The sequence below is a fragment of the Loxodonta africana genome, chromosome X (assembly GCF_030014295.1).
Source record: "Loxodonta africana isolate mLoxAfr1 chromosome X, mLoxAfr1.hap2, whole genome shotgun sequence".
Lineage (NCBI taxonomy): Eukaryota > Metazoa > Chordata > Mammalia > Proboscidea > Elephantidae > Loxodonta > Loxodonta africana.
Genome location: NC_087369.1, coordinates 155331912 through 155350011, shown reverse-complemented (window position 1 = coordinate 155350011; position 18100 = coordinate 155331912). Strand labels below are relative to the sequence as shown.

The window sequence follows — 18100 nt, the reverse complement described above, 5'->3', positions numbered from 1 at the left end:
GGGTTGTGGATGTTGACACAGACTGTACTGTGCTTGTGAGACCAGACACTGTTCTTCTGATGAAAGACCCCACAATGTCATGCTCTCAGCACACACTGAGGGTGGGATTTGCAGTTGGGGAGAGCAAGGACACTTTTTATACCACCTCATGGACGAGGAAGGGACTGGATGTGCTGAGCACAACAAGGAAAGGCAGTCAAAACAGTTTCTATCAAAAAAAGTTCCTCTTTCTGGGACCAAGCCAGTGTCACAGATTAGTCACTTGCTGCTCTCGAGTTCATGTGTGTTAGCTGTATTTCCTTATAGCAATGATAAGTTCTTGGAGAATGTGGGCCAGTCTCTGGTGAAGATATTGGGGCACCCGATATGATGTAGTTAGTGAAAGAAAACAACATTTTTAGTCATAAATTGGCAAGTAAGGGGAAAACTAACATCTCTTGGGTACCTACTCTGTGCCATGTTCTTTGTGAGGTAACCTGGGCATCACCTGATATTGGCATATGTGCTTTGTGGGGCTTGAGCATTCATCAGTGGCAACCCTGTACAAACTGAGTGTCCCTGGCCAGGTTCTTTCAGCCCTCAGAGGCTCTGTTTCCTCATACATGTAGTGAGGCCCATATCAGCAGCTTCACAAGGTTGTTATGAAGGTCCAGTCAATGTCCGTGAAAGTATTTGGTAAGTTGTGAAGCCCTAGACCAAATATTGTTGTTATTGGGCACTATGGGGAACTTTAAAAGTGAGGAAACCGAGGTACTAGCCTTCAAACTTTAGTAGAATGGACAAAGTTACTTGTGGCACTTCCCTACCCCTCCAAAAGAAAAACAAAACAAGTGTCAGATAATGTGGGTGATGTTCCACAGCTGTATATCTATTGTCTAGTCCGTGCTATCTCAATCTCTGCTTCCCTCTACTAAAATTCAGGCTCTGGACCTTTGCCAACTATCCCCTCAGTGCTCTCTGAGCATGTGCACAACTTACACGTGCACGCACACACACCACACACACACACGCATACACACACCCCATGATCTTCCTCTGCCCTGCTCTCATGCCTAGGATGAGGACTTCCTGAATCTCTTGATAGTCCATCTTGCGCTAGGACGTCGCATACTCTCCAGCCCATGCCCAGGAACCCTGGAGCTGGAAGATGACCATGGGGCCTCAGAGTCAGTACAGCCTGTGGCGTCAGACAGATCTGGGTTCAAGACTCTGTTCTACTACTTCTTAGTTGTATGGCTATAATTCTGGACCTCAGTTTACTCATCTGTAAAATAAGTACAACAGAAGTAACTCCTTCACTGGTTTGCTTGCAACCTTCATTGAGATAGTGCATATCAAGTTGCTTAGGAAAGTACCTGAGCATAACAGATATTTAGTATGGGAGCTGGTATTGGCATTATTTGCTAATGCCTCACCATGGCCAGCCATCCCTGATTACCATGCAGATTGTTGGGTTTGCCCCTTGATAATGTATCAAGTCCCCACCCTCAGTTACATTCCTAACACTTCATTCAGCCCCACCAACCAACCATATTTTGTCTCTTCTCATTGATGGTTTCAATATCATCTTCTGCTTCATCTAAATCTTCCACGAGATGATACCCATTAAGGTGACTTTCTTTAGTATAGAAGATGAATGTTCAAAGTGCCTTTTACCAAGTTCATTTCCCTTCGCTCCTTTAATGTTGTAGCTTTCTGCATTTTAATGCCTTTGGTGAAATGTGGATTTTGAAAACAGGTACAAAAAAGAAAATCCTTTCCCAGGTTTTGCAATAAAGCCCAGTTACGGACTCTAGTCACCTCTAGTCTTGCTCTCTGTTATTAAAAATTAATTTTCATTTAGTTTCTGACATGTATGGTTTCTCTAATTTTCTCTTTTCCTCGGTTATTCTTATAAGATATACCTATCCCCTTCAAGTCCATTTGCCTGACAAAGAAATCCTTTTCCTGGGAGCAACTTTGACCTAGAGGCCTGCTTCCTCCAAATCCTTCTTGTAGATCTGAGATGTTATTTTTGGCTCCTGTATTTTATTATTCAAAGCTAGAGCAAACTCCCAGGGAGACCAGTCAGGTGATGGGCGATGGGTGTGTTCCTCTCTTGCTGAGATCCCAGAGTAAGAAAACAAATGGGAGACTGTGGGCCAGGCAAGGCCATTCTTGTCTTCATTATTATCATTATTGAAACCTACATAGGGCTTTTGTGTCAGCTGGAGGTCAGCTCTCCACCCGACTTTTCCCCAGCCTTTCAGTTTTGACTTTACCAAGTGTCATGGATTGAGTTGTGTCCCCACAAAATATCTGTCAACTTGGCTAGGTCATGATTCCCAGTATTGTGTGATTGTCTACCATTTTGTCATCTGATGTAATTTCCCTATGTGTTGTAAATCCTATCACTGCGATGTAATGAGATGGATTAGCGGCAGTTATATTGATGAGATCTCTAAGATTACATAGTGTCTTAAGCCAATCTCTTCTGAGAGATAAAAGAGAGAAGTGAGCAGAGAGACAGGGGGACCTCATACCACCAAGAAACCAGTGCCTGGAGAAGAGTGCATCCTTTGGACCTGAGGTTCCTGAGCTGAGATGCTCCCAGACAAAGGGAAGACTGATGACAAAGACCTGCCTCCAGAGCCGATAGAGAGAGAAAGCCTTCCCCTGGAGCTGATGCCCTGAATTTGGACTTGTAACCCACTGGACTGGGAGAGAATACATGTCTCTTTGTCAGAGCCATCCACTTGTGGTATTTCTGTTATAGCAGCACTAGGTGACCATTGAAAGCAGTAAAAGCCCAGAAGGCCGATTTTTCAAGTTTTTGACTTACCCATACGATCTGAGAAAGTTTGCTCCTCATTTAAGTCTTTCTTCTGCTTTTCTGCCTCAGCTACTAGTGTCTTCTTGGTGGTAGTTTTTTCTGACACAATGGCCAGAGAGAGCCCTTCTTGTCACTAGCTATAATGGCTTAGATCACAGCAAGCTCCTGCTGGGAAGGGCCTTCAGGGTCATCTAATACAAAGGCTTATTTGACCAAGGTCAGCAACTAAATCCCAAAGACATCAAGTGACTATCCCAGGGTCACACAGTGAGCTGAGGCAGAATTGGGACTCAGGGATGGATTTTTTGGCACCAAGCTTGGTGCTCTTGTGATTTATGCCACTGTGGGCTGGTGCTGCCAACCCAGGGCCCAGCTGCTGGAAGGGCTGGCCCAGCTCTGGCTCATGCAGGTGAATGAGAAACTGATCTTGTTTTTTGAAACTGACTGCTCTGGCTTGGCCAGCTGCTCAAATCAAAACCCCTCTGGCCAGATCAACCATTAACTTTTGAAGTGAATGGAGCTGAAAATTACTGTTAAGAGTTTAGAGCAGGGCTGGCCCTATAAGGTCTCCTCTACACTTACTGACAGCTCGCTTAGACCCTCCACCTCAGCTCCCTCAAGCGTCTTCCCCACTGCCCTGTTGCCCATGTTTCACGGTATGGTATCCCATCGAAGGGATCATTCATGAGGGTTAAGCATTACCCTCTTGCTTTTCTCTCGTTGATGCCTCTTGGGAGGGGTCATGTATACATGTCCCACTCCTCAATGGGACTGAGTGGGTCAGAGGCTTTCTGCTTCTATGGGACACCAGCCAGGAGAGTGATGGAAAGGCACAGAGAGAGGGTGAGAAAAGAGAGCAGACAAAGAAATGGGATGGGAGCCAAAGCCAGCCTAGGTCACAATTAGGCCCACAGCCAGCCACCTGTCATTAAATATGTGTATGTTACTGTTGTGGAAAATGTAACGGAGAGCTCAAAACCAAAGACATTCCGAGTTATAAAGGAAGAGAAATGAACATTTACTGAAGGTCTCTTTTTCCAGGAACTAGGCTAAGTGCTCTCAGCAGTTTATCTTAGTTAACTCACATGACAACTCAGTGAGGTTGTTATCATTAGCCCCATTTTCATGGATGAGAAAACTGAGGCTCTGAGAGAACTCAGGGGGCTCTGATTAAAACTCAGAGTGACCTGCTCTCTGAACCTTTGCTCTCTCCTCTTTACGAAAGCTCATTTGAGATTGGATTCCTCTTTACAAAACCCCTAAAACCAGTTTTTTTGGAGGCACCTGGTCAGGCTGTTTTATAAGAGGGGAAACTCAGAGAAGTGAAGGAACTGTCCTGGGAGCAGTGTCTGGCCTGTTGCGTATGGTTGCCTATGGTTGCCAGGCCTCGACTTAAACTGTAGCTTTAAAATCCCTGCACGAACTGCCATTTCCATTCACTGTCAGCGAGAAGGGGGAATTTTCTTGTAAGGGTGAGGTCAGAACCCCTCATCAGGAGAAGGATGGTCATTGGTCTGCATGTTCAGAGTGAGGGGTCTACTATGAACCCCATTCTAGCTTATCTTGCCTTTGCAGCATCCATGTGTTTAGCATACACATCACCCTAGCATTATCTTCCTCTTTGAATTCTTTGAGGCCCATGAATATCTATGTTTTGTAAGGCTAGACAAATAAAGACTCAGTGTTTTGTGGGGGGAATAGATGACTGTTGTGAGTGATGTATACAGAACACACCCAACCTGTTTATGATGTGAAAGCTTGAATTTTAGAACTGTGTTTTCATTTAGTACCACTGTTCATACAGTTTGGAGCGACGCTTGAAAACAGGAACGAAATGACTCAATAGTTTGCATGCCTTCAATCTTTGTGACAAAATTGCCTATTATTGAGAGTAGGAACATTTTTTAAAAAATGAGAGACAGCTGGAAAGACAGGGTTGAGGAGAACGCTCAGTCAGGCTAAGGGGGAGAGCATACTTAGTGTTTTATGCTCTCTTTAAAGAGTGCCAGCACTTTTTCTGACATTTGGCTGCCACTGTATCTGTTCTGATTTGAACAGGGGGCATTGTCACCCCTGTAATGTAGGCTCTGGGTGGCATAAACAGTTTGCTTTCGACTAGTAACCTAAAGGTTGGTGGTTTACACCCACCCAGTGGCACCACAGGGGGAAAGCCTAGAGATCTGCTTCTGTAAAGATTACAGCCAAGAAAACCCCATGGAGCAGTTCTAAGCGGGAACACGTGGAGTTGCCATGAATCAGAATTGACTTGAATTTTTTTTTTGGAATGTAGGTCCAGAATAAGTCCAACTGCTGATTGTCTGGTAGGATCAAATGATATGAATGTTACATAAAGTATCGTGGACTAGACCTAAGATTTTCTCCCTGGGATGAAGACCTGAGTGTTTGGGCAGCACTTCGGCCCTTAAGGAAGACAAGAAAGAAAACACTTGGCTTAGAATGTTAGATCAGGAAAGTGCCCTTTGGATCACAACATGGACTTCACCATTTTACAAATAGGGAGCCTGAGCCCGAGCGTGAGGAAGTGGCTTCCTCACAGTCATACATTGTCTAGTTAGTGACAGAGCCAAGACAAGAACCTGGGTCTCTGTCCCCCTGCCAAGGCCAGTGCTCTTTCAACTACCTCCCCCTGTCATCTCAAGATGACAACAGCCAAATGCATATCTGGAAATGCACTGCTTACTATGCAAGCCAAGCTGACCTTTATGCTCCCAGAATCATCAACCTTTTGTGGAAACCGTGGAAGGATGGTTCCGGAAAAATGATGGAAAATCATACCACACTGTGGAGACAGCCAGAAACCCTGTTCAGACTGCAGAGTCCTCCTCACCTTGCAAGTACCGAATCCCAAATATACACGCAGGAAGCTCAGGCTGGTCTAAGAAATAAGGAGTGGGAAAACCAAAGACCTGACAACTCAGCCAGTTCTGTTCCTTTTTTGTACCCCACTCCTGTTATCCCCCAAAAGGGCCAAATTCTGCAGCATCAGGGCCTTTGTTGATCGATTCCTGGGAGGAACCAGTTACTGGGAGCTGGGCCCAGCCCCGTACTGCAAGAGGCCTTCGGAACAGCCAGCCAAAGCCTAGGCCTGGCCCTGAGAGAACAGGCCCTCCGGGCACATGTAGGAACAATTCCCTATTTCTCTTCAGGGAGCCTCTTCACCCCAGGAAGGATCCTCTGAGACTTGTGGGAGCCCCAATCCCCCCAAAGATAGCCTCCACCATGAGATAAATTAACTCCACCGTGAGAGAGTCAGGTCTTTGTTCCCGACAACATGAGGGAGGTTGCAGAAGGGTTTTTAAATGCAAACGTCCTCCAGTGAGCTGTTGCATATATATCTGCAGTTGAGTGTTAGTGACATAATCTCAGACACTGGACTTTACAGCTCTACCTGTCCTCTTTTACTCTCCAGCTACCGGCCTGACAGCCCCTTTCTCTGAAAGTCAGACTCTGTGTGTATGTGCACACGCGCTGTTCCTTTTCACCACCTTAAATGAGTAAATCCGGATTTTTCCTTTTTCTTTGTATCTCCCCCCAGGCACTTGTCCTACTTCCAATCCACTAATCCCTTTTAGAGTAGAAACTCCAGAGTTAGTTGCTGGCGGCTTGAATATTTCTGGTTCCAGAAATATTTTCCTAGGGACCCACTGAATGCTATTAGAATGGTAGTATAATTGGAGTGAGATTTGAATACTGCATCACAAAGAGAGCCACCTACTGGGGTGGCTAAGGAGGACTGTGCTGGTGGCCAAGGAGAAGGCAGGCATAGCAGCCTGGCTCAACTGTTGGCCCCTCCCCCCATGGCTTCCCAGTCCCCTAGATCACCCCCCTCATCTACCCTCAGGGGGAGGAGGCTGTGTCTCACAAGCGTGGGGGCACCAGGGGAGCTCTCTGGGAAGCTGCAGGGTCTGTCTTGTATGTTGCTGCATATGGCTCCTTAGCCCAAGTTTGTTCGTCAGCATGTCCCCCTGGAGCCTAGGACAGGCAATGTCTGGAGTGCCTGAAATGCAGGATTCCAAAGAAGCCCGCTGTCCCTTACAGCTGCAGCTGGACAGAGGGCCCCTCACTGTCCCAGGAGAGTTGGGGGCACAGGAAGTGCAGCCAGGGCTGGGAAGTGTGAGGGAAGTAAGGGCAGGGGCACAGCTGTGAAGTCACCTGAGAAGGGGCCTTTCCTTACTTGGTCTGTAGCTACTTTGGTACATTAGAGCTTGACCCAGCAGGTAAACCAAAACCCATTGCTGTCGAGTTGATTCCAACTCATAGTGACCCTATAAGACAGAGTAGAACTGCCCCATAGAGTTTCTGAAGAGCACCTGGTGGATTTGGACTGCCATTCTTTTGGGTTGGCAGCCTAGCACTTAACCACTACTCCACCAGGGTTTCCAGCAGGTAAACACAGCCTCCCGATTGGAGTTGCCCAAAGGTTTCTATATTTCATCTTTTCAGTGTCCCTGATGGTCAGCACAGAGGACATTAGTTGTCTTATTTTACAGAAGAAGAAAATACGGCTCAGGCGGGGCTAGTGATTTTCCAAGGGCCACCCAGCAAGGAAGCGGCAGATTTCTCAGGACTCCCAGACCAGAGAGAACAAAAGAGGGGACGGGAGGTGGAGGAGGGCTCAGAGAGGGAAAAATGCTCCCTGGGAAACACTGGGAGATGACCCCACCCCAGAACTCTGCTCACATCCCCTCCCCTCGCCCCCCTCCCCCGCACCAATTGCGCTGCTCTGAAACACCCCTACGACTTCCGCAGCAGTGGGATTGGTGGGAATGCAAGCCCACTGGCTGAAACCCAGTGCCCTGACGCACAGCAAGCTCTGCCTGGTCAATCAATCAGATCAGCCCGAGTTCCGGGTTCCCTGGGCCGTGTTCTAAAGGGACAGCCCTTCTTCCCGCCTTAATCCCTACAAAAAACAGCCTTTGGACACCAGTTGTTTCAGGATAATCTGCATCTTTTTATTTGCAAAAGACCTGTTAAGTGCCAGGAAATGGGTGGATGGGACCTGGTTTCCTGAGTTCAAACCCTGAGGCTCTGCTTTGTGACCATGGGCACCTCCCCCCTCCCAGGGCCTCCGTTTCCTCATTTGTCACCTCACCCTGCAGTAGATGGTCCCACTCTGATGTAAGGTTTAGTCATGACTCCATTCATTCAATAAACCTTAGGTGAGTGAAGCCCTCCTGCCGGCACGGGGTTTGCTGCATGCGTTCAGCAAGAAACGGAGGTAGAGAGAGTCTGTGCTCTGAAAAAGCTCAGATTCACGTTCTGTAAAAAAATTTTTTGGTCATGCTTTCTCCTTCCTGCTGGCTTACCTTTTCAGAAAATCCCCCCGCTTCCGCTGGGGAATGGAAAGAAGTAAAGAGAGAGGGGAAAGGTCCAGTTTGCACCTTGCTATTTTTTTATTTAGGGGAGGTTGAAATGACAAGCCCAAGTGGAGTGATGTACTCGCAGGAGTGACCTCCGTTTCCCAAGACAGGAGGAAACGCCAAGTCCTCGCCTGTGAAGTGGCTGAAGCTCTTGGACGTGAGGCCATTATTACATAAATTCAGGCTCGCTCCTGATCCTTAGTACCCTGAGTTGCCTGAAGGGGGGAATGGCACTGCCTGCGTGTGCAGCCCCGGAGCTCGGGCCGCCGCTGCAACCGGAGTGAGGAGCGCCCGCCCGCACCACCTGTCCCCGCCGGCATTCCAGAGTGGAGGCCGAGTTGGCAGCGAGCCGGCCCGGCTCGGCCGCCGCCTCAGTCCTCGCGGGCCCTCCTAGGGGTGTGTCTGGCGGATTCAACTCCCGGCCGCTCCTGGACGAGCCCCGAAACGCGTTTTCCTCCCTGGCGGGAGCCGCGCGCACCCCGCTCTTCGCGCTGCTGCCCCGAGGCCGCCGCAGGCGGATGCACGACCTCAGGCGACGCTGGGACCTGGGCTCCCTCTGCCGGGCCCTGCTCACTCGGGGCCTGGCCGCCCTGGGCCACTCGCTGAAGCACGTGCTCGGTGCAATCTTCTCCAAGATCTTCGGTCCCCTGGCCAGGTACGTTCTCTGCGACCGCGGCGCTAGCTATCCCGGGCCGGGGAGCGCAGGGACCGCGCGAGGCGAGGCGGTAGCGGCAAGAGAAGGGAAGGACGCAAAGTTCCTGCGGCCCACGGCGGCCGGGCTCTGGCTCCCGAGGGGCGCGGCGCGCATTTGGCCACGCCACGGTTCTCTCGCGGCCGATCCGCCGGCAGCGGCGCGAAGCGTCTCCGCTGGCAAGTCGGCCTGCCGGCGGGCTCCTTCCCCAAAGACTCAGAACGCCCGGCTCCGCGCGCACTCGAGGCGGTCTCTAGGGTGGACAACGGGGCGCGGGCCAGTGGAGGACTTGGGGGCGCGTGGGAAGGGAGCCGGCGAGGCAGGCAAACGGAGCGCGTGCCCACGGCTCTGGGGCAGAGCCCGGAGAGACCCCGGTGGGGGAGCGGGATGGGAATGGGAGCCACGGTGCCAGCGGGAGGGGAGCGAGACGCGCGGGAGCCCGGCCCCAGGGCCCGAGTTGTGGAGCGGGGCGGCGGGGGCCAACGGGGTCCCGCGGGTCCAAAGCCCCGCTCAGGGGCTCCGGGTGCTACGGTGGGGGAGGGGCGGGCGGCCCGCGGGAAGGAGTCGGGGGGGGGGGTGTACGGCAGAAGCCGCAGCGCTGAGCCTGTCGGGAAGGAAAAAAGCGGGCCGGCCGGCCGCCGCCGCCGCCGCCGCCGCCGCGGAGGGCTCGGTGCGGAGAGGGGAGAGGGTCGCGACAGCAGTGCCGCGAGCGGGGGCGGTGCGGGTGCGCAGCGGCGCGGCCAGAGCTGCGGGACTGACGTAACGAGCTTGGGTTTCCCCTAGCGTCGGGAACATGGATGAGAAATCCAACAAGCTGCTGCTGGCTTTGGTGATGCTCTTCCTCTTTGCGGTGATCGTCCTCCAGTACGTGTGCCCCGGCACAGAATGCCAGCTCCTCCGCCTGCAGGCGTTCAGCTCCCCGGTGCCGGACCCGTACCGCTCGGAGGATGAGAGCTCCGCCAGGTTCGTGCCCCGCTACAATTTCAGCCGCGGCGACCTCCTGCGCAAGGTAGACTTCGACATCAAGGGCGATGACCTGATAGTGTTCCTGCACATCCAGAAAACCGGGGGCACCACATTCGGCCGCCACCTGGTGCGCAACATACAACTGGAGCAGCCGTGCGAGTGCCGCGTGGGCCAGAAGAAATGCACTTGCCACCGGCCGGGTAAGCGGGAGACCTGGCTTTTCTCCAGATTCTCCACGGGCTGGAGCTGCGGGCTGCACGCCGACTGGACCGAGCTCACCAGCTGTGTGCCGGCCGTGGTGGACCGCAAGCGCGACGCCAAGCTGAGACCGGCCAGGTAAGTGTGCGCCCGCGCCCGAGGGCGGCCCGAGGGTGGGGAGGTGCGCCCAGCCAGCGGGGACGCAGGGTGCTCTGGCGGCCTTAGGGAACTTGTCGGCTGCGGCCCGTGTCGGCCCGTCGGCCAGTGGGAATGCGCTCTGGGGACGCGGAGCCCTGGCACCGCACGCAGAGCCTGCCCTGGAGCGCTCTCCGTGCCGCGCTTCCAGTGCCTCCTCTGTCCCCTCCTCTCTCTCCCTCTCTGTTCTGCACCCGGGCACCGAAGTCTCCTGTCCTTGCTGTCGGCCTCCTTCTCGCTCCTGCATCCCTCTCCCCCCTCCGTTTCTTGCTTTCGTTCCCTCTTGCTTGCTTTTCCTGTAGCGCTCCCGATCTTGACCGGGCCCGGCGACTTGCTGTTTCCTTCTTCCTCCTCCCTTTCCTTCTCCTGCTTTTCTTCTTGCTCTTTCCCTATTACCTTTTCTGTTTCTCTCTCCCCGCCTGACTTTTCTCGCTTCTCCTCTCCCTTTCATCTTCTAGGTTGACTCTCCTGGGGCGAGTGGGTGTCCCTCTGCCGCTATTCTTTCCTCCTTCCTCTTCCATTTCCCTCTGCCTTTTGTCCTTTTGCTCTTTTCATTTTATACTTTCTGGCTTGACCCTTCCGGGGAGAGTGGGTGTTCCCCTGCCACTGTTTGGAGACACCTCGGGCGAGCTGGTGGTGCCTAGCCGGCGCCTCTCTACAGGCTGCACAAGAGGCCTCCGCGGCGCTTGGCGGGGCTGGATGGCACCCCGCGGGCCAAGGGGCAGGCTGAGCAGACTACATGTGTGATGGGGACGCTGCCCCGGACGCCATGTGGGGTTCTGTCGTGAGGAGCCTCACTTGATTTACAAAAACCTGTGGCCAAGCGCGGCGTGCCGCCAGCCCAGCTGCCGGGAACCAGAGGCTGACGCGGAAAGGGGCTGATTTATGAAGAGCCGGTAGCCAGTTGTTTTTGAATTGAGATTTTCCTCCCTTCACCCGCAGTGCCCGGTTGCTTGAGGCCATAGAGTGCAGTAGGGGAGGCGGGGCGGAGGGCGGAGTTGGGGTGCAGTTGCTCCAGCTAGGGCTCCGGTTTCACCAGTCTCCCTAAAACAAATCTGGGCGGGGGCGGGGAGTCCCAGGAGTGGAAATAGTGAATCTAATTGCCAGGGAATCGCTGGAATGGGGCCTCTGAGCAGGCAGGCCGCGCTCCCTGTCTCCCTGTCGGGTGACATCAGGGGCTGCCGCTGGGACTACCTGCCCGGATCCCCTCCCGCCCCCGCATGGGGGGTACTCGGTGTCTGGACAAGGCAGCATTTGTTGGCTTGTGGCTCTTAGTCGCAAAAGCCAGTGAGGCTTCTTCTGTCCAGCCGCAGGCGAGCGGAGTCCTCCGACTTTGTGGTCGTTACCATTGAGATTTAGAGGAACTATTATCACAACCGAAGGAGCCCACGTGGTGCAGTGGTTAAGCGCTCGGCTGCTAACCAAAAGGTCAGCAACTCGAACCCACGAGCCTCTCCATGGGAGAAAGATGTGGCAATCTGCTTCTGTAAAGATCACAGTCTTGAAAACCCTGTGGGGCAGTTCTACTCTGTTCTATAGGGTCGCTATGAGTCGGAATCGACTCCGCGGCAATGGGTTTGGTTTCCGGTATTATCACACCCAACCTCCCCTCCTCACTTTACCTCCCTCTGTTTATAGTAGTGGTCCTTCTGGAATGCTGCAGTTCTGGCAGCGTCTGTTCAACTTTGACTTCCTTTCCAGCTCTAACAGCTTTTTTTGTTTGTTTGTTTGTTTTTTCCCATCCCAAGAGAACCTGGCCCCAAGAAGGTGGCCACCCCAATCCACTGGTAGAATTGTGTGAGTCGTTGTTACAGCAAGGTTCTGGTGTTTAAGAAGCTCCTAGACAATTTGACTATATTGAAAATAGTCTTTCTTGCTGTTGGAGCTTGTAGGTGTAGTGAAGGGTGGTGATAAAAAAAAAAAAAGAAAGAAAAAAAAATGTCTTTTGGACCAAATTAGGATCCCATAGCTGTAACTGTGGCAGAGAAGTAAAAACAGGCCTTGGCCCCCAGAGACGTTGTGGCTGTGTCTGGAGTCCCACAGGGCACATGTGCTTTTACAATTTCTTTTGAACACGTAGGTCGGGTGTAATGTGGTCTATAAACACATATTATTAACTTGGTCTCTGTTATCTGTTTGGTGGCTCCTGTCCTCTGGTGCATTTCTTCAGACTCTTTCTGTAGGATAACCACCAAAACCCATCAAAATGAAGGTTCCGGCCTCTTGGATTCTCTCAAATTGTGTCAAAATGATTTGAAATGAAATGGGATTTCCTTGGTCATAAAAAGGGTGATACCACAGTGCCATCTAGTCTTATCAAAGAAGAACCACTTAAAAAAAAAATCAGAGTCACTGGGTATTTGTGAAAAGGAAATCAAATTTGCCAGAGAAACACATTTTTACCCCAAAGGCATCTTTTTATTTCATTAATTCCTGCTCACCTCCAGAAAAGCTTCATCTCTAAAAATGGTGATAGCCTGAGGGTTCCAGAATGTTGACAAGTCCCTGCTGGCAGGACCGGTTCTGTGGGTTCTGATGATCTGTACGAGCAAAGGTGTGAGAGTGTGTGTGTATGTGAGTGTGTGTGTGCGCGTGTGTGTGCAAATTTAGAAACCATGGCAGCTTTGCTGGCAGTGATACATGAGGGTGAGGGTCTGGTCCCAGGAGATGAATCAACTGTGTGGAGCAGCCACTCCATGCCAGCTGGTGGTCTCTGTGCTCTGCTGATCTGAGGGGAACAGCAGCTCTGTCTGCTTGGCCTGGGAGTCCAGACACCTGGACCTTAGTTCCAGGCCAGCCATGAACCAGCTGTGTGACCTTGGACCAGAGCCTGTCTGGAGAGTGCTCTCTAATGTATGATGAGTTTTGTATCCTTTATCTCTGCGCATTTCTCTGTGAACTTGTACTATCCTGGGGAGGAGGACAGGGTAGGCCTGAGTATCCCCATTTATCAGATGAGAATGAGGCTCAAAGAGACTGAAGGACTTTCTCAAGGTCGTTGAGCTCTTTAGTGGCATAGCAGGAATCTGATTCCAAAGTGTCTGACTCCACACTCTTTGCCCTGTTGGCTGCACCTTGAGGGTGTGAAAACACAATGAGGTAATTAATACATGTTAGTATTTATTGCAAGGTGAGCACTCAATGAATGTTAGCTGATCTTGTTATCACCTGCGTTGTCTCCATCATCAGTCATTTTATACATGGGAGGTCTGATGGGGGATGTTGTCAGATTCTTTGGGTGAAGAGCAGATTTTTTCTACATCTGTGAGGCTTTATGCTTACCAGGAGTAGCTCCGGTGGCCAGAGTGCGAGGGGGCCTCTTGTCACCATGTTGGAAATCCTTGCAAAACTGGGCAGGAAGGGAGGAGAATGAGGCCTGGTGGATAAGGGGTAGGAGAAGGCCTCAGCGGCGCCAGGTACCACCCCCTGACTCATAGCCACCTATCCGCATGTGGGGAGGGGGCATGACAGGCGGTCATGGCAGCCAGCCAAGACCCTGAATCCTGCTCTCAGAGCTACATTTGAGATACTGCCCTGCCTCGGCTGATGGTCGAGCGCTTGGGTGATATATACTGCTGAGTAGAAATGCATATAAAGCACATTTCCTGGAGAGGACAAAGAGAGTGTGCTTGGCTGACAAAAGGCTGAGTTGTTTTTTAAGAATAGCATTTCTTTAAATGAATTAGAAATTGTATTTCATGTGTCTTTCTGCCAATATGTTGTTGGGGCTCAGAGCGGGGTTCTGCTCTTTTTGGAATTTCTAGAGGCCATTTTTGAAAATGTATCAAAGCATTGTTGCTCAGCAGCTATAAAAACTTCCAAATTCTGCAGGCTTTTCTCAGGCCAGAGTCTCTGAAGCCAAGTCTACTGCGCAACTTGTACCGTAGGAAGAATTCAGACCTGGGCCCAAAGAAAGTGCATTGGCCTCATCTTCACTATGTACCGTGCTGGCTGCCACACACAGGGATTGGAGGGTGCGTGGGGGCTCATGGTTCCAGGACTGTACAAGTCATAAAACTTTTCCATTGACAGAATATCATCATCATATTCATGTTACATCCCAGATTTTTAGCATCTCTAAATTTTTCATCAGCCATACTGAAGAGTAATTAATTATCATCTAAAATCCAGTAGGATATTACTAATGTGGAAGGGCTAAAACGTATCAAGATGGAGAGAAGCTTGCTTGCTTTCTTTTTAAATGGTGGGTCTCTTTTGAAAGAGGTATGTCTTATGTCTTACTCTCTCTCCCCAAAAAATCTATTGGCATCGATTCCTACTCACAGAGACACCATAGGACAGAGTAGAACTGCCCCATAGGGTTTCCAAGGAGCTGCTACTGGATTCAAACTGCTGACCTTTTGGTTAGCAGTTGAGCTCTTAACCACTAAGAGCGAGATAGTGCATGTGCCTGATCATGCCTCACACTCACACGCCAACCCACCCACCACTTCCCTTTTTTGATTTTGCTGGGACACAGGATGATGTGGCAGGCTTGTGGCCCAGGGTGCAAGAGGCAGCAAGTGGATGGCCTGTTACAGCCAGCAGTGCTGCCCTTGTGGTCTTTCGGGCCCTAGGTTGGTTGGGCTCTCACTGGGGTAGCTTTGCATGGCTAATGATGTATTTCTACAGCCTTTTTTGATGGGAGTTGTTATACTCTCCCACCTGTTTCGCAAGAGGAGAGAGGCATCATCACGATAATATACATAGGACTTTAGCACATTTGGCATTGCTGCCTGGATGGCAAGTATGTTGTCGGAGTCCCAACAGAGCTCTAAGTTCTCAAGGTAATGCAAGAGGCTACTAGAATTAGTGTTTCTTAATAGTAATTTTAAAGAGCCCTGGTGGTGCCGTGGCTAAGTGCTTGGCTGTGAACCATAAGGTCAGTGTTTCTAACCTATCAATTGCCCCTTGGGAGAAAGATGTGGCAGTCTGCTTCTGTAAAGATTTACAGCCTTGGAAACCCTCTGGGGCAGTTCTACTCTGTCCTGTGGGGTCGCTATGAGTCGGAATTGACTCTACAGCAATGGCTTTGATTTGGTTTTGTAATAATAATTTTAGATTAGCGCTGTTATGTGACAATTAAAAAGTCAGAGTTTGTTTTTTACGGAGATCTGTAGTCAATTTCAGTAGTATGAAACAACGTTAGAAGAATAGCTCTCCCTTCCTTCATTCCTTTATGAAACAAGATTGTGTGAACTTCCCATTATATTCCAGGGAAGACACATCGTTCTTCCTTTCAGGGAGCTTATAGTAGAACAGGAAACTCTGGCGGCATAGTGGTTAAGGGCTACGGCTGCTAACCAAAAGGTCGGCAGTTCGAATCTACCAGGGGCTCCTTGGAAACCCTATGAGGCAGTTCTGCTCTGTCCTCTAGGGTCGCTATGAGTCGGAATCGACTCCACAGCAATGGGTTTTTGCGGGGCGTAGTATAGTCAGCTGGTGGGGGAGGAGTGTGTGATTTGGACAATTCCTTCCCCATGTCTGGCACTATGTGTCCAATTATGTAAAATGAGAGACTTAGATAAGATACTTTCTAAGTCTCTTGTCCTTCTAAAGCATGACAAACAGGTCAGAAAAGAGGGAGATATACTCAGGAAGGCCTCTGGGAATAAATGGATTCTAAAAGAAAGACAGCATTGAGGATGGGTGTGGCATCCTCATGCCATAGTGTGGTCCATCAGCCTCTCCTAGCCTGGTCTGGCCAGAACTGAGAAGGTTCGTGCTTGGGAAGGGTTGAGGAGGCCGCTAGAGTGGGACACAATTGAGGAGGGCTTTGGAGTGACAATGACACGGTTGAACACCAGTGAGTATTAGTAGCCCTTGGATGGAAGAGAGGTAAGCAACACAAAGGTAAAAGGAAGGCTGGAGCCCAGTTAATGGTACTTCCAGATTTTTGGTCTGGAGTAGAGGTGGTACCATTGACCAAATGGGGAGGTTGAGAAGGGGATCTAGTTTGGTCTGGAGGCTAAGGAGCTGTGACTACTAGCCCATGTTGTCTGGACCTACAGGGTGGTGGGGACTGGGGCTCAGGGACAGATTAAGGCTTAGTTGCATAGTGGAAGTCTATGAACCCCATTAACCTGAATTCGTAATTGGTGTTATTATTTAACTGATAGCTGCAATTTACATGTGGGGCTCTTAGCCAAGGAAAAAGATGTTTGAATAAAGGAAAAGATCGACAGTTACGATTACATAAAAATGACGAATGTTTATCCGTCAAAAAAGAGCAAAAATGAAAAGGCACACCTCAAACCGGTGAAAATATCCACAACAAATACGGCAGACAAAGCCTGACATCTTTCCTGTATAAAGAAGTCCCATGAATTAATTAGGAAAACAAAGAACGTGAACAGATAGTTTACAACAGGGAAACACAACTAGTTTACGGGCATGGAAAACCATCATATACAAACTTAAACAGTAATGACTTACCTTTTTTGCCTATCTAATTAACACGATTTAAAAAAAAATACATCACCACCACCACCACCAAACAAAAAAATAGTACCCAGTGCTGCCAAATGTAGTATAATGATGACTGTAACGAAGAAGTGCGAATTTGAATTTGAACGACCCTTTTGGAAATAAATAAGATGACAGAAATTGAGAGCCTTAAGCATATTTATATCTTTAACCCATAATTTCCTCCCTGGGTGTTTACTTAAAAACATTATCCTATAAATGCATTTAATTAATTAATTAAACAGACATTTATTATTGGTTATGCACTAGGCACTGTGCTCGTGCTGGGGACACTGTGAACAACCAGAAAGAGTGATCCTTACCGTTGCGGAGCTTAATATGTAGCAGGAGAGTGAGCGGCATGAAACATGATTGATTACTTTAAATGGTAAGAAGTGCCACAGGGGAAAAGTACAGGGCACTATGAGGATGTATACTAGGAGACTAACTGGGGTTATTTGGAAGAGCAATGCATTGGAAATAACCTGAATGTTCATACAGGGGAGAATGGTTCAAGGAATCTCAATACATCCACTTGAGGGATTATTACAGAGCCATTAAAAAGCCCTTTTATGGAGTATAAGCAAAAAAATGGAGTATAGGGTATGAAAAATTGCTAGTGCTTGAATGCTAAGGGGAAGAGAAAATTGTGGAGCAAGTATGACTATAATAACTATGTTAAAAAAAAAAACAAAACAGAGATGAATGAACTTTTCACAACCCCCGCTCCCATTTAAGCACAAGAGGAAGACTGGAAGGAGAAATACCAGGATATTAATAGATCTATGGTTAATTAACCTAAAAAAAAAAAAAAAAAAAGGCAATGTTGCCATGTTGCCCTCAAGTGAATTTCAACTCATGGTGACCCCATGTGTTGCAGAGTAGAGCTGCTCCACAGCGTTTTCTTGACTGCAGTCTTTACGGAAGCAGATCTCCAGGCCTTCCATCTGAGGTGCTGCTGGGTGGATGCGAACTGCCAACCTTCACGTTAGTAGTTGAGTGCAAGCCATTTGTGCCACCCACAGACCTAACTGATCTAATAGTGATTTATTTTCTTTTTCTGCTTTTCTGAAGGTTTTGAATTTATTTTATGAGTACATACTACTTTCATAATAAAAACAAACATTTAATACTTTAAAACATGATGTTTCACTGTGGCTGTGAGAAATTACACTTGTGTTTACTTTTTGGTTCTTGAAGACGATGGCTGGTTGTTTCATGAGCCTCTTGATATCCTGGAAGCCCTTAACGAGGCAAGCAGCACCAGTCAAATAAGCCCTCAGACTGAAAGGCAAAGGTGACGAGTCATGGAATCAGCAGTAGGTTTTTCAGGTGATGGGCTGTTGTCATATCTCCGCCAAAGCCATGAGGCTCTTACACCCGTTCAGTACA

General features: G+C 49.5%; 1 protein-coding gene across 1 annotated transcript in view; it reads left to right on the top strand.

Moving 5' to 3' along the window:
• Positions 1-8420: 8420 nt before the first annotated feature.
• The window catches only part of HS6ST2 (heparan sulfate 6-O-sulfotransferase 2), a 357564-nt gene continuing 347884 nt past the window's right edge, over positions 8421-18100 (top strand). The window contains 2 exon segments of the mRNA XM_023539950.2: positions 8421-8848; positions 9668-10186. Of these exon segments, the coding sequence (XP_023395718.1) occupies positions 8421-8848; positions 9668-10186 (947 nt within the window).